The sequence below is a fragment of the Aotus nancymaae genome, unplaced genomic scaffold (assembly GCF_030222135.1).
Source record: "Aotus nancymaae isolate 86718 unplaced genomic scaffold, 86718_ANA_hifiasm-v0.15.2.pri h1tg000006l, whole genome shotgun sequence".
NCBI classification, from domain to species: domain Eukaryota; kingdom Metazoa; phylum Chordata; class Mammalia; order Primates; family Aotidae; genus Aotus; species Aotus nancymaae.
The window spans coordinates 69,339,811-69,367,634 of record NW_026988417.1 but is presented as its reverse complement, the minus strand read 5'-3'; the positions used below and the strand labels follow the sequence as shown (position 1 = coordinate 69,367,634).

General features: G+C 38.2%; 1 protein-coding gene and 1 non-coding gene across 3 annotated transcripts in view; both read left to right on the top strand.

The window, feature by feature from the left end:
- Positions 1-27,824, top strand: part of CCDC158 (coiled-coil domain containing 158) — a 94,456-nt gene that overhangs the window by 27,314 nt on the left and 39,318 nt on the right. For both annotated transcript variants that reach the window (XM_012446995.3, XM_064364509.1), the window contains exons 8-16: positions 3,390-3,509; positions 5,637-5,834; positions 7,518-8,000; positions 13,256-13,445; positions 18,193-18,345; positions 20,243-20,355; positions 22,402-22,560; positions 23,863-23,954; positions 24,519-24,645. In XM_012446995.3, coding sequence (XP_012302418.2) covers positions 3,390-3,509; positions 5,637-5,834; positions 7,518-8,000; positions 13,256-13,445; positions 18,193-18,345; positions 20,243-20,355; positions 22,402-22,560; positions 23,863-23,954; positions 24,519-24,645 — 1,635 coding nt within the window. The remainder of the gene's footprint in view (positions 1-3,389; positions 3,510-5,636; positions 5,835-7,517; positions 8,001-13,255; positions 13,446-18,192; positions 18,346-20,242; positions 20,356-22,401; positions 22,561-23,862; positions 23,955-24,518; positions 24,646-27,824) is intronic.
- LOC135272071 (U6 spliceosomal RNA) lies at positions 18,988-19,093 on the top strand. The gene has a single exon (XR_010340181.1). It is a non-coding gene; the product is annotated as a U6 spliceosomal RNA (small nuclear RNA).

The following is a 27,824-nucleotide window of genomic DNA, read 5'->3' as shown; positions in this document are numbered from 1 at the left end:
ATAAATGTTTTTACTCTAAAAAGTGAAAGGTAAAAGCAGAGCTATAGCAGCTGAGTCAGTACTGACAACTACAAAACAAATGCTCCTGCAGGGGGCTGAAGGAACTTCTTATACCAAGTAAACAGATGGAAAGATAAGACTTGGTATTTTCTTTTTCTTTCTTTCTTTCTTTTTTTTTTTAAGTGAAAGCAGACAAAAGAGCAAATCTTAATTTAAGCTTTTACAGCACATATACAAATTCTTTTCTTTGCTCAAGGATAGAAATGGTTTATGCCAAGCTAGGAGTAGAAAACATTTGTTTTATTCATATGATTAATTCAAATTGGAAATGTTCTTCTTAAATTTATAGCTCAAAAGACAGGTAGAAAATAAATTATTTCAGCTTTATTAATACTGTTCTCATGAAAAATAGTGTTGGAATTGAGAGGAACATGAGAGGTCATCTAGAATACTCTTTCCAATTATAGATGAAAAAAATGGAATCACAGAGAAGTTATGTGACAGAAACTAGACCAGAACCTAAGGTGTTTGACTCTTTGCCTGATCATATTGCCTCTTGGATCATGTTCATGTACCCATTCCTTGCCAGGCAATGTGTAACAGTGAAAGTTTGTGGTTCTTCACCTTACTGTCTTTACTACGTGTGTACTGATTTAGTCTTTCCTAATAATAAAAGTGAAGAGATTTTATCAATTGATATTGTTCATTCATTTTTCTTAGGAAGTTACCTGTGTTACAGAGGTTGAATTTTTATGAGGCTTTTTTATTTCTTTTCCTATATGTGCCCCAAAAGGAGAGCACAAGAAGTACTTTTTTTTTTTTTTAAGAGAAAGTGTCTCACTCTGTTGCCTAGGCTGGAATGCAATGGCATGATCATGACTCACTACAACCTCAAGCAATCCTCCCACCTCACCCTCCTTACTAGCCAAAACTACAGGCATGCACCACCATACCCGGCTAATTTTATTTTTATTTTTGTAGAGATGGGGTCTCGCCCAGGCTGGTCTCAAACTCCTGGCCTCAAGTGACCCTCCCACCTCAGCCTCCTGTAAAGTGCTTCTTTATTGGATTATTAGAGTCTAGGAATATATTTCAGACAGTAACCTAATATTTTATGTGTGCCTAATTCTTGTTAAATACTTTTTATACATAGCATAGAGTCAAATACAAAGTCAGTTTAGGAATATAGCCAATATAAATACTAAATCTATATCCTGATTTCTGTAGGTAAATGGGAAACTGATAGTCCTATGTTAGTACTTTTCTATTCATATATATATATATGTGTGTGTGTAGATATATATATACATAAAATGTCTATTATTTATGATTATTATTAAAAAGAGATGTGTATATGTATGTATAGGTAATATAATTCAATATGTGTTGAATTAATAAGTAAAGATCTTTAAAAATAGATGATAGTAAAACTAGAAAGTTGTCAAGAAGAAGTTAGTCATATGTTCTCTAGTTAGGAAAGTTTTTTTTTTGTTTTGTTTTGTTTTTTGTTTTGAGACGGAATCTCAGTCTGTCACTAGGCTGGAGTGTAATGGTGTGATCTCGGCTCACTGCAACCTCCGCTTCCCAGGTTCAAGCCATTCTCCTGCCTCAGCCTCCTGAGTAGCTGGGATTACAGGCAGGCCCAGCTAATTTTTGTATTTTTAGTAGAGACAGGCCATATTGGCCATATGGTCTTGACCTCTTGACCTTGTGATCTGTCCACCTCAGCCTCCCAAAGTGCTGGGATTACAGGCGTGAACCAACTAGCCTGGCCGTTAGGAAACTTTTATCATAGTACATCATCCAAACCAGGTTTTATTATTAACAGTAGGTTGGAAACCTACTGAATAGACACCTTAGAGCTAAGAAGGAATGTGTAGCATTTATGTAGACATGAAAAATTTCCTATTACTAGATAGGAAAGTAGATAATGAAATAGTATTGTAGATACATAAAGATTAGGTATCACCATATAACTAAGTATCAACATGTTCTCATTGCTTTAATATCTTATTATGATATTATGATATTGTGTGGTTCAGCTGAAATCTAAACCCTTAGTTTCCACAGTCAGAGACCCTAGCCTGTTGGCATACACTAAACTAGACATTAAGAACTATAGAAATGCTATTAACAGTGATGCACTTTATAGCATGTGTCATAGAAATGCATTTTCAAACACATCAAACAGCTGCCTTGTCAGGGAAAAATGCACATTAACATCCTCTAAAATTGGTACTCTTATTCCCATTTTATATTAATAGTTGAAGAAAATGGGGGTTAGAATGGTTATATAAGTTGTCTGACTAAATATATATAAATTTGTCCTTTAAAAATGTAGTGACTATAAAATGACAATAGCTAATAACTTGTTACCATTCATTCTTTTATATTCAATGCCTTTTATTACTGAAACTTTGATAATCATTCTGAAACAAAATAGCTCTTCTAAATATAATACAGTTTATTTGTATAGGCTCTGCAGCATGTTATTTATGCCATATCAAGCTTCCTTTTTATGAAATAGGGTTTTGCTCTGTCACCCAGGCTGGAGTGCCGTGACATAATCATGGCGCACTGCAGCTTTAACCTCCCGGGTTCAAGCAGTCCTCCCACCTCAGCCTCCTGAGTAGCTGGGACCCCAGCTGTGCACCACCATGCCCAGCTAATCTTTAAAAAAAATTTTGTAGATATGGGGTCTCCCTATGTTGCTGAGGCTGGTCTCGAACTCCTGGACTCAAGGGATCCTCCTGCTTTGGCCTCCCAAAGGATTATAGGTATGGACCACTGTGCCCAGCCCTCAAGTTTTCTTAAATACCAAATTATAGAACATATCTTTACAGTATGTAAATCTTGAATAATATGTAAACAGGAGACAGATATGTTACAGGCAATGCTCAAATCCAGCAGTACTAAATATTTCATTTTGTAACAGATTTTCTTTAAAAAAAAAAAACTTTATAAAACATGTCATGATAAATTTTTGTGTGTGTGACAGAGTTTCACTCTTGTCACCCAGGCTGTAGTGCAATGGCACGATCTTGGCTCACTGCAACCTCCACCTCCCGGGTTCAGTCGATTCTCCTGTTTCAGCCTCCCAAGTAGCTGGGATTGCACGTGCCCACCACCATGCCTGGATAATTTTTATATTTTTAGTAGAGATGGGGTTTCATCATATTGTCCAGGCTGATTGCAAACTCCTGACCTCAGGTGATCTACCCACCTCGGCCTCCCAAAGTGCTGGGATTACAGTTGTGAGCAACTGCACCTAGCCTCACAATACACTTTTTTGTTCTCAAAATAATACCATTTGCTTTCCAAAGTCTATATTTATTTTATATTACCCACTATCATAATCAGACTCTGTTCAATTTGTACTTTGCTTTCAGATAGAAGACCTGGAAAAGCAGTTAGTCCTTGCCAACTCAGAGCTAACTGAAGCCCGGACAGAGCGTGATCAATTCAGTCAGGAATCTGGAAATTTGGATGATCAGCTTCAAAAGCTGTTGGTAAGATCATGCTCTGAAATATGAATAAGACTAATTCTGGAAATTTTTTCACCAAAATATATCACAAAACTGGTTTCCTTTATAAAATTACAAATGTACAAAATATTTGTGTATATATGCAATAGATTGTTTTAGGCACAATTCAAGTTTTGCATATAAAATATAATATTCTGTATACTTTATTTTTTTCTGAAGCAGAGCTGTTACAGTATTCGGTGAAGGAGATCATGAAACATCCATAGTCTTTTAAGTAGATGCCATATTCCATTAAATTAAAGTAGTGTTACACATTCATTTTAAGGCCAAATAACATTCAAAACATATACAAATTGTTTATATAGAAATTTTGAATGCATAGTTAGGTGAAATTGTTTTAAAAGAAAAGAACAATAGGATTGTGATCATAATGAAGCAACTCTGTTCTCTTTCCAAATTTCTGTTCTGTTTTAGAGGAATTATAGGATGAGAAATTTAGGAAAGGAAATGTTTGGAGCCCCCTTTTGTGGTATTAATGGTATAGTAGAATGAATTTCTCGGCTTACCAAACCCCATTCCAAGGAATGGTGCTCTTTGCTGCCATCCTTTGCAGGCTGACAAGGGTTTGATGAGCTGAGGTAAGGATGGAACTGACAGCTATGTAGAGAAGCTTTTAACCTTGGTGTAATTCTTCAGTTTTTTTACCTAACATTTGCATGTTTCTCAGTGTTCTCCTATCTAATTTGAAAATCTTAGAGACTGAAAGTCTGAAAGATCCTGAAACCTGGCCTTCGTTTTCATTCTTACCATCACCACCGCTTGGTCACCGCACCCCCATTATTCATCGCGGAGAGCACGGCAATCTCCTTACTGGTGTTCCCAACTCCAGTTTGTCTGTTGAGACAAACTGGAGGGCTGCCACATCCCATATCTAAAGGACTGCCATATGCCATATCTAAAATATAGCTCTGATGATGTCACTCTTCAACTCAAAATTTCTTTCTCTGTAGAGTCAGACACCCTCCCTTTCAATACTGTTCATGATCCATAAGCCTGCTAACTTTTCCAATCCTTTTTCTCTACCTGGACCCGGTGGCCCAAGCAAACACACAGGCCCCTTTCCTGTCCCTTCTTCCTAATCTCTGCATCTTCAGGTCTAACTCAAATACCATTCTAAAGGATTTTGATCCCTTTAGTGAGATTCTCTCTGCTATTCCTTATATTTATCCCTTTAATGAAAAACCACTTCCAGTTACTTATGTCTATGTCTTAACTTTCTCTTGGATCATAAGTCATTTGAGCATAGGTATATCTTTGTTTTTACTAATCTGACTATAGAGTTTTTGCTCCTATTCAACACTATGTATTTTTTAAGTGACTGAAAGGGGAGATAATTCTATTCACAGCCCCGGTGCTACTCCAATTCCAGTACCAGCCACTATTCTGCCATTTCTCCATTACTTGCCATTTTTCCTTTATGCTTTTGAGCATTTCTTTGTTATAGGAGCATACTTGATGTGAGGCATAATGTCTTTCTTAGAAAATGCAAGACTTAAAAACTGGATGACTTGTAAAATCCACTGCATTTTCCTTTTCATTATATATTATTTGAGGTCTAGTCTCTTGAGATAGACTTGTAATGCTACAAATTTTAAGCAAAATGTTAACTTATTTTTCTTGAAAATAATTGCTCTTAAGCCATTAAAACCCATTAAAAAAGAATCAGATTCCAAAATCAAAGGTTTCAGAAGTCACATAAAAGCTCCAAATATGATATAAAGACAATAAGTTTTATCTTTTTTTTTTTGAGGCAGAATCTTGCACTGTCGTCCAGGCTGTAATGCAGTGGCGCAATCTCGGCTCACTGCAACCTCTGCCTCCTGGGTTCAAACAATTCTCCTGCCTCAACCTCCGGAGTAGCTGGGACTACAGGCGTGCACCACCATGCACAGCTAATTTTTTTGTATTTTTAATAGAGACAGGGTTTCACCATCTTGGCCAGGATAGTCTCAATCTCCTGACCTCGTGATCTGCCTGCCTTGGCCTCCCAAAGTGCTGGGATTACAGGCGTGAGCCACCACACCCAGCCATAAATTTTATCTTAATTACTTAATAGCAGGGAGGAAAAAAGCATTCCTGTCTTTTTTTTAGGCTGATCTACACAAAAGGGAGAAGGAGCTGAGTCTGGAGAAGGAGCAGAATAAGCGTCTGTGGGACCGAGACACAGGCAACAGCATCACCATTGACCACCTGCGGCGGGAACTGGACGACCGGAACATGGAGGTGCAGCGCCTGGAAGCCCTGCTCAAGGTCTTGAAGAGCGAGTGTCAGGACCAGATGGAGCGGCAGGTCAGCACCTGCACAGGCTGTGCCATCGCCAGACGATCTCCTCTGGGGGAAAAATGTATTTTATGTCTAAATAGGGCTTTTAGTTTTTAACATATATGGACCTAAAATGGCTCCTAAAATAGAGCTATGGATTCTGTGAGCAATTTATGAAAACCTGATTTATATATGTGTGTGTGTGTGTGTGTGTGTATGTGTATGTGCATATATATATATATATATATATATATATATATACTTTTTTTTTTTGAGACAGAGTTTCACTTTATTGCTCAGGCTGGAGTGCAGTAGCACCATCTCGGCTCACTGCAACCTCCGCCTTTCAGGTTCAAGCAATTCTCCTGCCTCAGCCTCCCAAGTAGCTGGGATTACAGGCATGTGCCACCATGCCCAGCTAGTTTTTGTATTTTTAGTAGAGATGGGGTTTCACCATATTGGCCAGGCTGGTTGAAAACTCCTGACCTCAGGTGATCCACCTGCCTCAGCCTCCCAAAGTGTGAGATTACAGGCGTGAGCCACCATGCCTGGCCTTCTATACATATATATTTACCACTATTTAAACTAAATGTGTTAAGCTCTATCTCACTTGTACATTGTTGAAAAACTAAACTCCTATCCAATTGCCTTTTCATTTTTACCTAAAAATTGGTCACTTAATAATTGCTTATTTCTGCTGCAGAGAAGCATCAAATTATTGGGCAATCTGAGGAGCAGCAGGGTTGAAGTTTTCTAACAGAGTTTTGTGCTTTTTCTCCCAAAAGAGGCTTTCCTCTCTAGCCCCCAGCCCCTACCCTGATTGAAACTGATGAATGCATTCCATTCTGGTGCACCCACCAATAGCAAAATGTGGACTGCCTTCTTCATAGCAGTGTACTTTCTGTGCTGGGAACATATGGTTCTAATGCCAGTTACTGCCATAGGGACATAAAAAGCATCCCACAAAAGTGTAAGCTTCTCAGAATGTGAAAGCAAACCAAGGAACCAGTCTTGGCTTAGACCCAGACAAAGCCATTAACTTACTCTCTGGCTTAACCTGGGCAAGAAGAAGGATGAAAGGACCAACTGGAAGTTAGAGTCTTCAGCTTTTCCAAATGAGAATCAGAAAATGTGAATGTGTGTGTAGATAAAAGCCATTATTTATTTATTTTTTCCTCAGAGGTAGAATTAAGGGTAAGATTGGAGGGAAATTAAAAGTAAGGAGTTATTGTAAATCCTACCACCCTTTCCCCCATTGCCAGGGTTATCTTAATTTAAATTAGTATAGAAAACATCCACAAAGGAGATTTCCCAAGACCCCACTCTAAAACACCATTGTGGAGGAGCATTATTATTTAATTAAGCCCTCTCCACCTTGGTCTAACTAGCATATATCAGTCTTATATATGTTATAAGAGCTAGAGTTCTGACAGCAAAATGATTGAGTTAATTTAACTAGACATGGCTAAGTACAGTGGCTCATGTGTGAAATCCCAGCACTTTGGGAGGCCAAGGCAGGAGATCACTTGAGGCCGGGAATTTGAGAACACCAGCCAGGAGATCATAGTGAGACCCCCATCTCTCAAAAAAAAAATATTATTAAACCTTGCTTAATTCATTATTTCATGCTTTTGGGTTAACATGTATCACCTGAGGTTGCCTATACCTATCCTCCCAAATCTATGAAATTCTCTTTTCTTTAACAATCAGATGGCAGCAATTCAAGGAAAGAATGAAAGTCTAGAAAAAGTATCCTCCTTGACTGCTCAGCTTGAATCCACCAAAGAGATGCTGAGCAAAGTAAGAGAAGAGTTGACAGCCAAGAAAATGACCCTGGAGAGCTCAGAGAGGACAATATCAGACCTGACAACTTCTCTCCAGGAAAAAGAGAGAGCCATCGAGGCTACCAATGCAGGGATCACAAAGCTCCGCTCCCGGGTGGACTTGAAATTGCAGGAGCTGCAACATTTGAAAAATGAAGGGGATCACCTCAGAAATGTGCAGACAGAATGCGAGGCCCTCAAGCTGCAGATGACAGAGAAGGACAAGGTGATCGAGATTCTACGACAGCAGATTGAGAACATGACGCAGCTGGTGGGCCAGCATGGACGAACTGCTGGAGCTATGCAAGTAGAAAAAGCTCAGCTGGAGCAAGAAATTAATGATAGGCGGCTGGAACTACAGGAACTTAAGGTCTGTAGAGGTTTTTTTTTTGTGGTTTAACTTCTGAAATATCATTTCTCTAATGAGCAGGTATGACCTATACTGAAAAGTGGTTTTTGTTATCTGTGGACACTCTGAAACTGAAAGTATTTGTTTTTATGTGCATATGTGTGTTTTTGTGAGAAAGGATACATACTTTCATCAGATTAGAGAAGGAATGGATGATTCAAAAATGCCTCAAAATCATGGGTACAAAAGATAAAAATCAGAAAATCTATAAAGTCTTTCCTGATCCCACAGTTTGAAGTATTTTCTCCCTCTTCAGACAGACCTAAATTTGAACCTTGTCTCTCATCAGTTATGGTGAAACATTGGACTGTTTGCTGAATCTTGCCTTCTATCTCTGATAAACAAAACCAAACCAAAAAGTAAACAAAACAAAAAAAACCCCAACCACCAGTTGTGTTACTGTAAGGCTTAAATCAGAAAGTGTGAATCAAGGACTGAGCCTATTAATAGTTTCTGGCTTATATAAGATATTTAATAACTATTAGTTTCTTTCCCTTGCTTTGGTCTTCTGAACTTTCTCATACTTTATTTGTACCTGTTAAAACCTGGGTCACATTCTATATTGCCTTCTGTGTGTGTGTGTGTGGGTGTGTGTGTGTGTGTACATAGCAGTGTCTCTTTTTCACTAAATATTGTAGACTTCTTCAACCAAGGTATACATCTTATTAGTCTTTGTACCCCCTGCCCCATATTTTTGTGCCTTACATCCAGAAGGTGCTCGGTAAATATTTACCAAAATGTAACACGATCTAATGGGTTTTTAAAAAAATTGATTTCATAGGCTTTATGTCACCTTTATCTCTGACTTGGTGAGTAGTAGGAGACAAATCACATATATTGTAGATGCCCTCATTCTAAAAATAGGGACAGCAATAGATAATTATCCATCTTGTGGAAATAAATAAGTTCATTGCATTAAAAAATAGAATTTTCTATTGCTTAAGTTTTTGCTTGGTTATATATATATTTTAAATGGTCAAACTCATCATGAAAAGGGACATAGAAAGGATTCTCAATGGCCAGCCCTACACTGAAACCCTTAGAACAGGTTTGTGATGCAGGGCAGAGCGTATCAGAGGAGAAAGGATGCTTGTCCTGCCTTGCTTAGGAAGACTGCTAGTGGATTGCTAGTGTGTTAAGGCTCCAAACAGGAGAATCCCACTCTTACACTCTAAAAATTAAATCAATTTAATCCTCACAAAACCTTATGAGGGAAGCACTATTATTATCCCATTTTATGGCTGAGGAAACAGACACAGAGAGATTCACTTGCTGGAGAGCAGCACTACCTTGGGATTTGAACCTAGGCAGCCTAAGTAGATGTTACTGTGCAGTGGTTCTCAGTGAGAGCTGGAATCGCTTGGAGGGTTTTTGAAAGCACAGACTGCTGGCCTGCTCCCAGAGTTTCTGATTCAGTAGGTCTAGAATGGGGTGTGAGATTTGGCATTTCTGAACAAGTTTCCAGATGATGTGGACGCTGCTGGTCCTGAGAACATCCATCACGATCTGTGTTAGTGCCTCAGAGGAATGTGAAGCTCATGACTAGAGGGCCAGTGAAAGCTTCGAAGAGATTTGGGAAACTGAAATAGGCAAATACTAGGCAAAGAGGAGGAAGGACGGCATTTCAAGCCGGGGAGCAGCCTAGTCTGTAGTTTAGCCTAGAGATGGTATGGGGGATATTACAGGTTTGGGGTAGGAAGGAGGAGGTTACATGAAAAAGGCAGTGTTAGAAGTGGATTAATCTGGCATCAGTATGCAGAAGTGGCTTGGAGAGAGTAAAACTAATTTACAGTTCCTAAATATGGAGCTGGAGCAGCTTCAGGGAATAATTTCTTAGGTAGGTAGAGTTTCACACAGATACAAAGAACATAAATTTAAAACCCAAGTCTTAATGCCACATCCACTTACCTCTGTGATCCAGTAAGGAAAACAGAGCAGGAATCGTAGGCCTAGAAGATACGATTTCTCCCCTGGCTTCTGTCACCTCTTCAGAGTGGATACTGCACGTACTGACAGCAGAGAAGCAGAGTGACCTATTTCAATCACTGTGGGTCCTCAGAGTTAGAACTTTTTAAAAACAAATATATAATAATACTAAGAAAGGACTGAATTCTATCCGCTGGCCTCAAGGGGTGGAATGGGAGCAGCACTCGTCCTGTGTATGTTGTGATGCCTCAGGTTGTCCCAGGGAAAGCCCTCCCCATCCCTTACTGCATGAGGCCAGCTGGATTTAGTGTGACAGTTGTCAGGAGTGGCTAGGCAGGGATCAGAGAGCCCAGATTAGGGCCCTTACTGCCCAAACCTATCACAGGTGGGCAGTGAGACAAGCCTGTAGCTCCCTACCAATCCTTTTTGAACAGCCAAAAGCTTGTCACGTGGTTATATTGCAGATGTAACATTGGTCTCCACATTTAAACTGCTGCTATAGCAGTCAAATTGCATTAGCCAGTGTACTAAGGCCAGTAGGGAGATAATTTGGAGAGAGAATCTGATGACCAAAGAAAGTCAATATTTTTTTCAAATGGCACTTATTTGGAAAGATCTAGGTCAGTTCTGTCCACCAGAAATATAATGTAAATGACATATATAATTTTAACTTTTCTAGTAGACACATGAAATGTGAAATTAATTTTAATAACATTTTATTTAGCTCATATTCAAAACAAAGTGTTTTTGTATTATAATCAATATAAATCCTAGATCACCAAGATATTTTCTATTTTATTTTTATACAATGTCTTTGAAATCTGGTGTGTATTTTACACTTACAGCACATAGCTTAGATTGGCCACATTCCAGGTGCTCTAGAGTCATGTGCACATATTGTGTTATACAACACAGACATACACCCTGGGAAAAGAGGGGTCCCTCCTAGGAAGCCTTACAAACTCAGATAGAGATCAGTTAGGAGGCACTGTGGCAATCCATATGAGAAGTGATGGCAGTCCAGACCTGGAGGTTGGGCAGGATTTGGTGAACAGCTGGATGTGAGGGGGTGAGGGAAAGGGAAAGACATGGCGACTTTGTGAGTTCAAACTTAGACTGGCAACATGGTAGTTCCTCTAATAGAGAAAAGTCAGAAAGGACTGCAGAGGAAAGCCCTCTGTGAAGAAGGAATAGGAATGTTTGGGTCAGAGTTTGCAGAAGCATGCCACACTAGAGGTTTCTAATAGTTAGTCGGAAATGCCAATTAGAGTTGCCATATTCACATTCCCTACTCTATTCAAAGGACCAGATACTTTCACCACTGCAAGCCACCCCAGTCTAAGCTCCCATTTCTCTCATTTGCTCTTCCAGTTGCCTTCTTACTGGTGTCCATGCTTCTCCTCCTACCCCCATGACAACCACTGTTTTCCTTTATACTAGTGCGAGAGTTGTATGGGTTTTTTTTCTTTTTTTTTTTGAGACAGAGTCTCGCTCTGTCACCAGGCTGGAGTACAGTGGCATGATCTTGGCTCACTGCAACCTTTGCCTCCAGGGTCAAGCGATTCTCCTGCCTCAGCCTCCCAAGTAGTTGGGACTACAGCTGCATGCCACCACACCCAGCAAATTTTTGTATTTTTAGTAAAGACGGAGTTTCACCATGTTGGCCAGGATGGTCTCAAATCTCCTGACTTTGTGATCTGCCCGCCTTGGCCTCCCAAAGTGCTGGGACTATAGGCATGACCCACCGTGTCCGACTCAGAGTTGTATTTTTAAATCATTACACTACATCACTCCCATACTCAAAACTGTCTAAGGACTTTTTGACTCACTGAGAATGAATGCTCAAGTTCTTACATTGCCTCTTAGTAACCTGATCTTTCCCCTGGTCCCTCTCTGACTTCATCTCCTACTTACCCCAAGCTCACTCCACTCCAGCCCTACTGATGTCCCTGCTGTTCCCCAGACATGTTACCTGTACCCAGAGCTCTTCCCAGGCTGTCTATGTGGCTTGTCCTTATGCTCCTTGAGCATAGGGAGCATCGGCTCAGATGTTACCTCATCAGAGAGGCCTTTTCTTGCCAACTGTGGCAGGGTCCCCAAGACCGATCCCAGCCTTGATGATTCCCTAGGAGGACTTGCCAGACTCAGCATGTAGTCATACATAAGGCTAGGATTTATTACAGTGAAAGGATACAAAGCAAAATCAGCAAAAGGAAAAGGCACGTGGGGCAAAATCCAGAGAAAGCCAGGCATGAGCTTCCAAGAGCCCTCTCTTAGTAGAGTTATGCGGGACATGCTTACTTCCCACCCCACCCCACCCCCACCCCCAACAGAAACTGTGACAACACCTGTCAAGTGTTGCCAACTAGAGAAGCTCATTAAAGCTCAGTGCCTGGGTTTTATATTGGATATTGGTCCTACAGGCCCCTCTGCCTGGCAGGTATCCAGATTCCAGGCCCCCCAGAAGGAAAGCAGGGGTTCAGCATAAACCACAGTGTTTGCACAAACAGTTTAGGCACAGTGAGCCACTCTTATTAGTTAGGTTGTTGGGAACCCTCCCAAAATCCAAGTTCCTAAACGACAGCCAAGGGCAAAACTTGTAAGCAGGTCTTTCTAAGGAGGGCACGCAAACCTGCTATGTGAACTCGTTCTGCATACCAGGTTACTTGAAGTAGCAACCCCTCCCTCGCATTCATTCTGTACCCCTCACCTGCTTTTATTATTATTATTGCCATTCCTCTTACCTGATATATTAAATATTTGTTCTCTTCTTACTAGAGGAGGACATGAAGACAAAGACATGTTTTATTTATCACTATCCAGGGTCAGGACTAGGGTAAGGTAAGTGAGGTGCCCAGGTTGGAGGCCCTCACCTAGCTGCCTCACTCTCATTACCCTAGTCATAGCCCTGCTTCTGTATCCCTTGCATATAAAATAGTGCCTGCCATAAAGAAGGTTCTCAATATGTATTTTTTGAATGAATGGAGATAGAAGAGGAATAATGAAATATTGTTGCAAGCAATACTAGGAATTGACATCTAAGGTTAAAAGAAAGTGAGATATTTTTCCTACTTTCTACTGATGCTTTATAATAAAATACAAATTTAGTGTACTGAGAAGCATTGAAAAGATAATAAATATAGATGGAACACAGATAGCAGCCAGAAAATGATATTAAGTAGGAGACTGTTGTCAGATTTTAGGACTGTGTTAGTAGATATCAATTGTAACTATACATGTGCCTATTTTTTATGTCTGTATCTATCCTTCGTATTTATCCATATATTTAGATTTTAAAAGATAAAAAAGATGCAAAGATCTGGGAGCTTGAAGCCAGAGTGAGTGATTTGGAGCTGGAAAAGGTGAAGCTGGTGAGTGCAGGCTCTGAGCAGCTCCGTGCAGTGAAGGACATCAAACAAGAGAGAGATCAATTATTAAATGAGGTGAAAACGAGTAGGAATGAATTAAACAATCTTTCAGGTATGTTGCTTCAGCTCAAATCCTACTAAAAAATAAGAGTCTTATCAGTGAAGCCCAATGTAGACCCTAGCACAATCACAAAAGAAGACTATTTCACTCACATGGCAAACATGGATAACTATGCTGCCCCCATGGAGTTATTCATAGCATGAAATCTCATAGTTCTCATGAAGAGCTCCCACGTCTTACACTTACTGACTTGAACTTTAGTCAGCTCACAGTGTACTGGAAAATCTGTACTGAGTTTTCAAGAGAAGGGTGAGGTATCCAGGTTCCAGGCTTCCAAAAGGAAAACAGGTGTTCAGCATAAATTGCATTGTTTGCAAAGACAGTTTTGTTTTTATGGAAGTGGAAACCTTGAGTCTTTTGAGTCAAATAGCTTGATTAGAGGTTGAATAATGATGTGAAGTAAAAATAAGACATGTGAATTTATTGAAAGGAATAATCCATGGCCTTACATTAAACAGTGAAACACTCCAGTTTATGATTGTTATGTGTATTAGTCCCTTCTTGCATTGCTGTAAAGAGCTACCTGAGACTGGGTAATTTATAAAGAAAAAAGGTTTAATTGACTCACAGTTCTGCAGGCTGTACAGAAAGTGTGGCTGGGAGGCCTCAGGAAACTTACAATCATTGTAGAAGGTGAAGGGGAAGCAATTACATCTTCACATGGCAGCAGGAGAGAGAGAGCAAGAAAGAGAGCATGCAAAGGGGAAGGTGCTACACACTTTCAAACAACCAAATCTCATGAGAACTTACTCACTGTCACAAGAACAGCAAGGAGGAAGTCTGTCCCCATGATCCAGTCACCTTCCACAAGGCCCCTCCTCCAACACTGGGAATTACACTAGGACATGAGATTTGGGTGGGACATAGAGCCAAACCATATCATTCTGCCCCTTGACCCTCCCAAATCTCATGTTCTTCTTACATTTCAAAACACAATCATACCTTCCCAATAGTCCTCCAAAGTCTTAACTCATTCTAGCATTAACTCAAAAGTCCAAGTCCAAAGTCTCATCTGAGACAAAGCAAGTCCCTTCTACCTATGAGCCTGTAATATCAAAACAAGTTAGTTTCTGGTAGATGCTCCCATTCCAAAAGAGATAAATTGGCCAAAACAAGGGGGCTACAGGGTCCATTCAAGTCCAAAACCTAACAAGGCAGTCATTACATTTCGAAGTGTTGAAATATTCTCCTTTGACTCCATGTCTCACATTCAGGGCACGCTGATGTAAGGGGAGGTCTTCCAAGGCCTTGGGCAACTCTGCCTTTGTGACTCTACAGGGTACAGCCCCAATTGCTGCTTTCACAGCTGGCACTGAGTGCCTTTGACTTTTCTAAGCACACAGTGCAGGCTGTCAGTGGATCTACCATTCTGGGGTCTGGAGGACAGAGACCTTCTCCACAGGGCAGTGCTCCAGTGGGGACTCTGTGTGGGGGCTTAACCTCACATTTCCCCTCTGCACTATCCTAGTAGAGGTTCTCCATGAGGGCTCCACTCCTGCAGCAGACTTCTGCCTGGACATCCAGGTATTTCCATATATCCTGTGAAATCTAGGTAGAGGCTCCCAAGCCTCAACTCTTGCCCTCTGTGCATCTGCAGGCCCAACACCACATGGAAGCTGCCAAGGCTTGAGACTTACATTCTCTGAAGCAACAGCTTGAGCTATACCTTGGCCCCTGTTAGCCACAGTTGGAGCTGGAGCAGCTGGGTTGCAGGGACCCATGTCTCAAAGCTGCAGAGAGCAGCAGGGCTCTGGATCTGGCCCACAAAACCATTTTTCCTTTCTAGACCTCTGGGCCTGTGATGGGAGTGACTTCTGAGAAGGTCTCTGAAATGACCTACAGGCATTTACTCCATTGTCTTGGCCATGAACTTTGGATCCTCTTTACTTATGCAAATTTCTGCAGCCTTGAATTTCTCCCCAGAAAATGGATTTTTCTTTTCAACTGCATGGCCGGGCTGCAAATTTTTCAAACTTTTATGCTCTACTTCACTTTGAAATATAAGTTCTAGCTTCAGGTCCTTTTTTTTTAATGCAAATGAGCATAGGCTTTTAGGAGCAGCCAGGCCACATCTTAAACACTTGGCTGCTTAGAAATTTCTTCTGCCAGATACCCTAAATCATCTCTCTCAAGTTCAAAGTTCCAGTGATCCTTAGAGCAGGGGCACAATGCCACCAGTCTCTTTGCTAAAGCATAGCAAAAGTGATCTTTACTTCAGTTCCCAATAAGTTCCTCATCTCTATCTGAGACTTCCTCAGCCTGAACTTCATTGTTCATATCACTATCAGCATTTTGGTCATAACAATTTAACAAGTTTCTAAGATGTTTCAAACTTTCCCACATCTTCCTGTCTTCTTCTGATCCCTCCAAACTGTTGCAATCTCTATCTGTTACCCAGTTCCAAAGCTGCTTTTACATTTTCTATTATCTCTACAGCAATACTCTACTTCTCTGGGACCAATTTTCTGTATTCATTTTTGCATTGCTATAAAGAACTACCTGAGACTGAGTAATTTGTGAAGAAAAAAGGTTTAATTGACTCACAGTTCTGCAGGCTGTACAGGAAGCATGGCTGGGAGGCCTCAGGAAACTTACAGTAATGGTAGACGGCAAAGGGGAAGCAAGCACATCTTCACATGGAGTAGTAGGAAGAAGAGAGAGAGAGAGAGAAAAGAGGGAGGTGCTACATAACTTTCAAACAACCAGATCTCATGAGAATTCACACACTATCATAAGAACAACAAGGGGGAAATCCTTCCTCCTGATCCAGTCACCTCCCCTGAGGCCCCTCCTCCAACACTGGGAATTACAATAGGACATGAGATTTGGGTCAGAATACAAAGCCAAACCTTATTAGTATGGTATGAAATATCATGTACTTCATAAAGCCAGAAGTTACTGAGTGTTACTATGCAAGACACTGATAGAACCTAGAAAGCCCACAGTGAAGCTCACAGTCAGTGGGAAGATAAGCCTAGATGGAAATGGGTGAATAACCAGTGGGTGAGGCACAGTGAAAGTGTGTTGAGTACAAAGATAGCACAGAGGACAGAGAATTTACCTCCTGTAGGAAGTGATGTCTGCACTACATTTGAAAGAGGAAAAGGAATTTGGCAGATGAAAAAGAGGTGCAAGGGACATGTCAGACAGAGAGAACATTATGGGCAAATACATGAAGTCATGAAATATCAAAATGTGACCTCAAATGTATTAGTTGGAGCAAAAGTACAAATGAATGAGGGCTATGAAATAAGGCAGAATAGATAGGTAGAGCCAGGCAATGTGGAGCCCGCAAAGGATATTAAGTAGTAGATTTTTGTCATCAGATTTTAGATGGACTGTGTTAGCAGTAAATTAGAGAAAAGAAAGGCAGACCAAGCAGTTAAGGAGGATTTTACAGTAGTCCCAGATAAATAGAATGAATACTTGAACTAAGGCAATGGCAGTCAGAATGGAGGGAAAGAATTAAGAATATTTTTGGAGGTTAAATCAATAGGACTTAGTGATTGGAGGGATTAAATATAGGTTTCAGGATTTTAGTTTGTGGTATTGGAAAAGCAATGACAGCAACTTAGAGAGGGAACCAGAAGGAAAGGCAGCTTAAGGGCTGCAAATTGAGATGTAGTCACTCTGAGGCAGTTGGTTTCAGGTGGCATGAGGACATCTACATGAAGATGTCTGGCTAAATGGAGCTGGAGCTTTGCTCCTTTTATATATAAATCTAATTATATAAATAGATACATAAAATTAGTGTGTGTGTTTGTGTGTGTGTGTGTGTGTGTGTGTGTGTGTATTCTAGTACATGGAATGATGAGTTTGTGCCAGGTATTTTTTTAATTTATTATACTTTAAGTTCTGGGGTACATGTGCAGGTCATGCAGGTTTGTTACATAGGTATACACGTGCCATGGTAGTGGTTTGCTGCATCCATTGCCCCATCATCTACATTAGTTATTTCTCCTAATGTTATCCCTCCCCAATCCCCCCCACCCCCTGCTATTCTTCCCCTAGCCCCCCACCCCCTAGGCCCCAGTGTGTGATGTTCCCCTCCCTATGTCCAAGTGTTCTCATTGTTCAACACCCAGTTATGAGTGAGAACATGAGGTGTTTAGTTTTCTGTTCTTGTGTCAGTTTGCTGAGAACAATGGTTTCCAGTTTCATCCATGTCCCTGCAAAGGACATGAACTCATCTTTTTTTTATGGCTGCATAGTATTCAATGGTATATATGTGCCACATTTTCTTTATCAAGTCTATCCTTGATGGGCATTTGGGTTGATTCCAAGTCTTTGCTATTGTGAACAATGCTGCAATAAGCATAGGTGTACATGCGTCTACTGGAGATAAGTCAGATAAGATACACAGCAGCCTCGGGTTACTTATAGTGTCGTGGAGATTCATCAACCAGCAGTTGGTAGTTAAAGTTGCTATAGTGGGCATGGTCATCCAAGAAGAAGGTTTAAGATGAAATAACAGCAAACTAATTACAATGTTTGGGAGAAAACAATGAGTAATAAGTAGGTAAAGGAGGAAGAGGATCCACCCAAGCAGATTAAAAAGAAAGAGTCATATCCCTGGAATTGTGTATGTACATTTCATTTCTGTAACAAATGAAGATGTAATTTAATGAGTTCTCTTCCAGTTCTAAAATTCTGTGATCATTAATTACAAATAAAATATACTTCATAACAATGGGATAGAAAAAAGTAATCATCTATCATTGATTATCACATTGTATAGAGGAGTATGAAGTCTTAAAAAAGAATTTCCAAAACAAAAGTGAAGAAATGGAAATGACTACAAATAAGCTGAAAGTGCAATTAAAATCTGCACAGTCTGAACTAGAACAAACAAGAAATACATTAAAGTCAATGGAAGGATCTGATGGTCATGGTATGCTCTATTAAATTTTAAATTATTTATTCTGTTTTTAATTTAATGGTCTAAATTTGTTAAAACACAAACCCAAGTACATTACCTACCACCTTTTCACAGTACTAGATGATGTGAGAAATATATAATAGTAGGTATTAATGATAGATATTATGTAGCAGTTGTTAATTGTTTTTAGGTAAATTGCCGTGGGCTTAATTTAATCCCTAAACTATCTGAATCCTTCCTTTCCTGTGGCTATTTCAGTAATTTCTAACAAATCTCAATATCTATTAATGTCAAGTAATTATTTTTAAGGATATAAATATAGGTTACCACTAATTTCCATTCAACCCCTTATTTTTCAACATGTACATTATATAAACTGTAGGTCTGTGGCTAGACCCTTTAAAAATGAGAAGGAATCCTGGAAATTGAATTGTTAGGTGAGGGGACCCTTCTCACCACCTAGACTTACTCTGTTTTTACCTTGTTGCCCATACTAATGCAGAGAGATAAAAAGGTTATCTTCCAGTTCATGTTATTCATATAATTGTTGACAAGACCATACATATTAGCTGACCATAAGAATTAATATTTATCTAATTAAAGTATACATTTTTCCATTTCTCAGTATTTTTTAATGTCAGAAGATTTATTTTTGTGCTTGCTTTGACAGCACATATGCTAAAATTAGAACAATGTAAAGAAGATTACCATAGTCTCTGTGCAAGGATGACCACAAATTCTTGTTATGTTTCATATTTTGTGTGGTTTGGCCCTTTGCTGGTTAACACTGAGAAATTTGTTGGGTTTAGAGAAGTCATTTGGGAGGCCTTTTGAGGGTCTGCTGCCTCTGCTCCCCAGACAGCAACCCTGCCTCACTGTCAGGCATCTTCACAACCACCCCAGGGACATTACATTTGTTAAGTTACCTAGAGAACTCTTGTATTCTCATTCAAGTTCTTGATTTTATTTATTAAATCAGCTTAAAATGAAAAAAATTTTTGAGAAAATTACCTTTCAAGGCCAACCATGATCCACTTAATCAGACCATAATTCTTCAAAGTGGTAAGCAAATGATGTCAGCCTTTTAATCTATTAATAAAATCAATAAAATGTCAGTTTAACCCTGTTTTTGACAGTTTAGATAGAACTATATCTTGTTAATGAGAAGTCACACCTTTCATTCTGATAGCTTGTTTATAATAAATGGTACATTTTTTTTTTCTTTTTAGCCTCCAAGTTATAGTCAGACTAGACTCAAAGCTGTGGCATTTTCAAACCTTTTTCCTCAGCTAACTATAAGAAAAAAGTCAGACATGCTTATGCTGGCAGTTTGGTTACTGAGATGGTAGTTAGTTCCAAGTACATGACAACAATTATGAGAATAAAAATTGAAGAGTCTGTGATATCACTGGACCCTTTAAAAAGATATACTAGATGTCTTGTGCAGTATTTTAAACATGAGTTTGTAGAAAAATCATTTTAGTAATAATACAATATATATTATTCTTTATGTGACAGCCTCCATATCTATATACATACACACACATATATATTATATATTTCCCTATATGTGTAAGTATGAATTTAGTCAGTGTTATTGTTATTACTGGAAAGGTGGCAATGTATCACGGTCAATGAAATTAATCCCAGTAACAAAAACCTTACAAAACATGATTATATATATATGTTTTCCAGCTCAGAAATCTCTAGTAGTAGCTAAACATTATTATATTCCAATATTATGAAAACCGAAGACCTTTGTCCATGATCTTTCCCTTGAAACTGCCCAGGTACCTTGGAGGATCGATCTTGTCACCTTCTCATAAAGTTTAACCATCAAATTACCAGAGTCTCTCAAACTTGAGAACCTAAGGCAAAATTGTGCCTCTTTTTTTTTTTTTTTTCCCAGCTATGAAAGTGGCAATGGGGATGCAAAAGCAAATCACAGCCAAAAGAGGTCAGATAAATGCCCTTCAGAGCAAGATACAGTTTTTGGAAGAGGCAATGACAAATGCAAATAAGGTGGGTCGCTGTCCTCAGAGTGGGGAAACCAACATGTTCACCCTTGGACAGACCACAAGGCAGAATAAGATGAAGCAGGGATGCAAAGTGCAAGGGGAAAAGGAAAGCTTATTTCTGTGTGAACAAGGAAAAAGTTCCTGGAAAAGCATTTGAGCGGGATGTTGAAAAACAGCCACTATTTTAAACGTGGGAAATAGGAGAAAGAACATTCCTCGTAGAGGCAAGGAATGATTATAAATAAAATACAGAGAGTTCCATTATAATGTGACATACATGTTCCTAAAAATCACTGTGCTATGCAAAATTGTGTAATAAAAACCACAAGGCTTATGAGAACAATGAGATTAGGAGCACCACACTAACATTTCCTTAGTGACACATAAAAAATAGAAACCTAGTAAAAACAATAGCAGTTTTACACATGTTAAATTGTTAAGAAATATATAAATACAACGATAAGTACACCTGTTTGTCCTGAAAATGGCCTTAAGTTTTCTTCAGTATATATGCAGCTTGTATGTTATTGTGGAGAGATAGGAGAGTTTCCTGTAACACCAGATGTACATGGATATGGTTTATAATACATGGTAAAGATGAGGTAGCCGGTAGGTGAGTGTTTGAGGAGTGTGCATGTAGGCTTCTTGTGTATTCCTATGCAGCTGTGTTTAGCTAGGTTGAGTTTTCTGCATTGACCTGGTGTTTCTCATGAGTGAGACTCATTCATGAATAAGCAACTATGAAATTTGCCTAATGTTCAAATGTTCCCTGATATATCCATCACTTTGAAACAAATGTATATTTCAAAAGAAGATTTATAACAGAACTGACTGTAACAGAGGTGAAAAAGCAAATGACAAGTAGAAAATAAGTGCAACCAAAGTAATTGCTAGTTTACTATCCATCGTAGGCTGCCAAAATACTTCTGAGTACAGCTAAATATTAACAAGTATAAACCCACATTTGTGCATACCCCTTCTCGCATAGACTTATTTCTTCTTTCTCTAGTTATATTTATTCTTTCTCATTTTTTCTTTCTTCCTTTTCTCTTACCCTGAATTCATTTTTTTCTCTTTCTCTCTCTTTTTTTTTTTTGCCTTTGGGAACCCAAAGCAGTGCTTATCCTCCCTGATGGTACTTAGGGCTTTAAAAGGTTACTGCCTGCTCTCAACAAAGATACCTGCCCTGCCTAAAGGAAAATATTCATTATAGCTCTATGATATTCCCTCCAAACAAAAAGGAGAAAACCTATAGAATTAATCCCTCTTTCCTTCTGAAGCCTTTTCTGCCTAATCTAATCAGAAAAGGAAAACTTATTTGCATATTACAATAGCAACACCTTTTACCTTATTTACAGTAAACATTTTTCACTATGAAGACATATTTAAAGAAATGTAGACTCAACAAATTGATGTCTGTATTTTAATTGACAACTATACATTTATTGTTTTTGTATACATATTCCATAGTGCTTTTTTGGAGGGATGAACTAATTTTAATGAAATGTTGTTTAATAGCAGAGACTATTGTATCAGTAAGCTCACTGTCATCATTGGGCTGTTAAGTGACTTGAGGGCAGGAACTATATGTCTTATACATTTTTCTGTCATAGAGTCTGCAGTAGGAGTTTGTGAAATGAATATTCAACCTTGAAACAAAATAGAAATCTGTAAAACTTTCAAGTAATGCATCTTTTAACAATCTCTTATGTTGTTTAAAATAAATTTTAGTAAAATTTGGTATATGATTATTTGATGCCAATTCACTAAAACACTGTCTTTTTATAACAATATAGTTATTTCATATTTCATAGATTTTATCAAAGATTTATAAGCCTAGAAAGAGGTAATAAAACCAGTAGTGATTAAGAGGAAGTATATAGTAACAATCTTCCAGCAGCTCCCAACCCCAAGTCAGAAACAATTAAATGGCATATGAATTAAACTTATCTAGTTCAGGGTCCTTTAAATAAAAATTTTATATTTCCATCACCTTTCAGCATCTACATCAGCAGGCTATTTCTGATATTTTTCTCCCATATAATTGTAGGAGAAACATTTTCTGAAAGAAGAGAAGAGTAAACTCAGCCAGGAATTGAATAGTGTTGCCACAGAAAAAAATAAAATGGCTGGGGAGCTGGAAGTTCTGAGATCTCAGGAATGTCGTTTGAAAGAAAAGTTTACTAATATGGAAGTTGCTCTGGATAAGGTAATTATTAACTAAACATATAAAGTAATTATTGACTAAATAATTATTTAGTTATTAACCAAACAGAATTGTTCTGAACGAAAGCTCTATGTAGATAGGAACTGAGTTTATCAATTTGTATTGTATTCCAATCACCTAGCACAAAGGAAAACTCTATCTTATAGAGAAGGCTCTTCTGACTTTTAAAACGTAGTCATAATGCTTACTTTTTGCTAAGTTTTCTTTTTCAGGCTAACATAGTCACAGGAGCAGTAAGATCCAAGATATAAGATGTTCCTGATATCCTTAGAGGCCTGAATAAATAAAAATGCCCCCATGAACACCTGACTTACCATCAAAAAGTGACTTGGACATTTGGTAGAATACAGTCTCTTACTAATGTCAATAAAATGATAAAGTAATGTTAATGACTAGCGCTTTGTGGGGTCCAGAAAGTGCAGGGAGGAAACACAGCTTAAAGAATGAAAAGGATCAGTGATACTGTTTGTCACTGCCATTTATTGTAGAGAAATAAATATCTCATCCTGTCACCTAGAAACTCTGGAAACCTAAAATTTTACTGAAACCATCCTTGATTGCTAAGAAAACAGAGCCTATGGTTAGATGAAAGAATTTGCAATCTCACCTCTGTTACCTTTGTTTATTAAAACATGATATATTGACTGTATGAATTTTAGTTGTGGGTTTTTGTTTTTGTTTTTGTTTTTTTGAGGTGGAGTCGCGCTCTGTCACCAGACTGGAGTGCAGTGGCGCGGTCTCGGCTCACTGCAACCTCCACCTCCCAGGTTCAAGCGATTCTCCTGCCTCAGCCTCCCAAGTAGCTGGGACTACAGGCACATGCCATCATGCCCAGCTAATTTTTGTATTTTTAGTAGAGACGGGGTTTCACCATGTTGGCCAAAATGGTCTTGATCTTTTGACCTCGTGAGCCGCCCACCTTGGCTTCCCAAAGTGTTGGGATTACAGGTATGAGCCACTGCACCGGGACAGTTGTGGTTATTTTAATATAAATTTTTATACTTTGGTAAAGCTGTTTCCTCACTCCATCCTTAGTTCATTCATTGTTTTGAGTGCCCTTCACATACTGAAAGCTATGTATTTGCTGGGAGCACAGAGGATAAAAACATGGCCTCCAGTTGCACACAGTTCACTGAATAAAACAGATAAATAGATCATTGTAATATAGTTTGGTAGAAGGGCAGGAAGATTCCTTGAAGAGATGGCAGCTCTACATTTATAGGTTAATAAAATAAAAGTGGATAAAGAATGGAAGATAAACCATTTATGATTGCTTGATTGTAGGCATCTTTGCAGTTTGCAGAATGTCAAGATATAATACAGTGTCAGGAACAAGAATCAGTCCACTTAAAACTTCAACACACTTTGGATATAAAAGTAAGGTCATCATGAATAGTGGTTTAAGCAAAAATAATGCCTTCGTTTGATATGCTTTTATATTTTTTTTTGTACCTTAGATACACATTCAAGTATATTTCAACATAACCTGATACTATTAATAGCAATAAGATCTGTACATTGTTGCATACTATACCTATTCTTTTCCTATATGGTAACAAATAGAAGCAGCACTATCCTTAGCTTAAAATAAGTGAGTGAAATGTAAACAAGTTTCACTAGTACCTGCATGGGAATACCCAAAGCAAGAGTTTTCCATGCCCCAGAGTCAAGCAGGTACAAAACCCTAAGTGCAAATATATTTGCTTTTTTGTAGATTAGCAAAAGTAATGTAATCTACATGACAAAACATGTTTTTTTTAAATAGTACATTTTACACTGAAATATATGTCTATTTTAAGAAGTATACTTTAAAATGACAGACACATTTTAAAATCTCAGTAATGGATTTTGCCTGTGAAATCAAAAAATACATTTTGATTTCATAATTCTTTACAGTTGTAGGTAGGCAGTTATTTTCCTCACCTCTGTATTGTTTTCCCGGAACATCAGGGCCCTGGTTACACCTCAAATTCTTCGATGAAACCACATCTTCTCCAGCCAGCATCTGTTACTCGTTTTCATTCTAATGTACCATCTTCTCAGTCTACAGCCAGCTTCCTATCTCATGTAAGTAACCAATCTTATGATCCATTATGCAAATAACATATATGTAAGTAATTCTAAATTGGAAAGAATTGCACTAAAAAGTAGTATCTCTATATTCATAGTATTTTCAATTACTAGAGTTTAGATTTGTACATTTTCCTATAAATTCAGTGGAGTCCAGGTGAATAAAAATATTTTCTTTACTATTTGGTGTTTTCTTATCTTCAATTCTTCAGTTATTTCCATCACAAGCATTTCCAGATTACAAAGCAAATAGGGAGATGGCTAAAATAAGCATCACTTCAAAAGCCAAAGGCAAGTTGGTAGTATATTTAAAATTCTACCAAAATGAAAATTATTTGCTATATGTGGTTTTTTGTTAACTTATTTATAGCATGAAAATTTTATTAATTGTAAGATACTTTTATTCCCTTTAATTAAAATATTAGAAACTTCGGAATTTTTTTAGTTTAACGTTTTATACTTTTAATGCTCAGAAAAAAAATATGTGCAATGTAAAATTCAAGCCTTCTCTTCTCTGAAGATATGTATTTCTGGAACCACAAATCCCTTGCTACCATTATTCAACTGTTAAGAAATAAGACATTCCATAAATCACACATGAAAACCAATTAAATTAGTTAAAAGTCCTATCTTACATATGGCAACAGGATCACCAGTAATCTGTTATTTCACCTGTAACATTTAAATGAAAATTATGTACTATTTGAATGACTAAAATAGAGTCCTCTCACATACTTAAGACGTCGGCATTGAAAAATAAGCTATCACACAACAATAGAATGATAATATTAGTGTTAGAAGTTAAACATGTTTCTCTCTGGAGACTGGAATTCAGAGATGCACAGGGGAAGGGCAGGAGACTGGTGCTTTTGGTTTTAAGTGTTATGAAATCATTTTACTTTTAAAAATAGACATGTTCCATTGATAAAAATTAAATTACCCTCCCCTTTCCAAATATAATTCTGCAAATCAAACAACAGCAAAGAACACTGGACCAGGAGTTACTGGAACGATATTTTTAACTGATTTGTGTGGCCTTGGGCAAGTCAGTTAAATATATTGTGCCTTAGTCTTTTCATTTGTAATGAGTAGTCTGGACAAGATGACCTCTAGGGTCACCAAGAAAGATTAACTCTGAAATTCCATGATTTTTAATTACCCAAAAGCTATTTGATTTTGTCCAGCTGCTTAATATATAGATTGTACTTGATTATAAAGAATCTTATCCATCAATGAAAAAGTACTAGTCATTAGTTTGTTTAACTTTAAATTTTAATTTAAGTATTTGTTTATTTATTTATTTTTTCCTGAGACAGCGTCTTGATCTGTTACCCAGGCTGGAGTGCAGTGGTGCAGTCATGCTCACTGCAGCCTGAACCAGCCAGGCTCAAGCAATCCTCCTATCTTATCCTCCCTAGTAGCTGGGACTACAGGTGCATGCCACTATGCCTGGCCAATTTTTGTATTTTTTATAGAGACAGAGTTTCACCATTGCCCAGGCTGGTCTCAAACTCCTAGGCTCAAGCAATCCTCCCATCTTGGCTTCCCAACGTCCTAGGATTACAGGTGTGAGCCACTGCTTTTGGCCTCAACTTAAGTTTTTAAATAATAATTCTAACAGAAAAAATGAACCACATTTAAAAAATATACTGTCAGACATGCTTTATACAATTAATTCCTTCTCATAAAAATGTTTAGTATATAATTTTACACAATAAAAGTAACATTCATTCTTTATTTTGTTCACTTATGTTTGCCAAGTACCTAGAACAGTGTCTAGCATATATTCAATGAATATTTATCTCATGGATGAATGAATTCACTGTAGAACATTGTCTTCAGGTTTCCATTATTTCCACTGATAAGTCCATTGTAAATCTTGTTGTTGCTGTTTCGGAGGTAGTTTTTCCTCTGACTGTTTTTAAGATTCTCTCTGTTTTATTATGTAACAGTTTGCCTATCATGTGCCTAGATGTGCTGGTCTTTCTATCTGTCTTTCTTAGAGTAGTGGTCTTCCTAATGTGTGGATTGAAATCTTCATCAATTTGAGAAAATTTTCATCCCTTATCTACTCAGTTTTTCTTTCTCTATTTTCTTTTTCCCTCTGGGACTCTAGTAACACGGATTAATTTTTTTTCATCATGACTTATATATCTTTATATTCTTTTCACTTTTGCCCAGCCTTTTGTCTCTTTGTGCTTCAGTCTGGTGGTTTTTTTCTGGCCTATTTTCCAGATAATTAATTCTCCCTTCACCTGAGTCCAGTCTATTAAACCCATCAATTAAGTTTTTCATTTTAGAAACTGTGATATTTAGTACTAGAATTCCATTTAATTCATGTTTTTTATTCCATTTCTTTACAGAAATTCTCAGTGTTATCTTGTGTGTGTGTGTGTGCACGTGAGTGTGTGTGTGTGTGTTGTTAAGTACATGTATGGTCCAAATGTTTGTGTTACCCCAAAGATTTATATGTTGAAACCTAAACCCCAGGGTGGACCTCTGGGAGGTGATTGGGTCATAAGGGCTCTGCCCTCACAAATGGTATTAGTGTCCTTACAAAAGAGGCCTGAGAGAGCTTGTTTGCCCCTTCTCCCATGTGAGGACACATAGAAGGTGCCATCTATGAGGAAGAGCTCCTCACCAAATGCTGAATCTGCTGGCATCTTGATCTTGCACTTCTCAGCCTGAACTGTAAACAGTAAATTTCTGTTGTTTATAAATTACCCAGTCTAAGATATTTTCCTATAACAACCCAAACAGAGTAAGAAAATAACTTTTAAAAATCAGCTTATGATAATTCTATTATTTGATTCCCCTCTGAGCCTGTTACAATTTTTTCCCTTGGTTTCTAGTCATGTTGTTGTTGGGTCTCTCTGCTTCCTCTTTAAATAATTGAGTCTGGACATTGTATGTGAAAAAATTACAGAGATAATTTTGTGTTCTAGACAGTTTTCTTTGTTTATGGAGGATTTACATTTGCTCCTGGCTAGTAGCTAAACCAAGGGCACTAACAGTCCCTTATCACTGTAATTTATTTAGGGATTGAAGCGATTCGGATTAAGTCTCTTATCCTCACAGCCTGAGGTTTACTGCTTAGCCTCCACCTCTTTGGTATAGTTCCCATTTTTATCCCTCTAGCTTCTTGATTATGCTAAAAGCTCATCTTACCCCCTCAC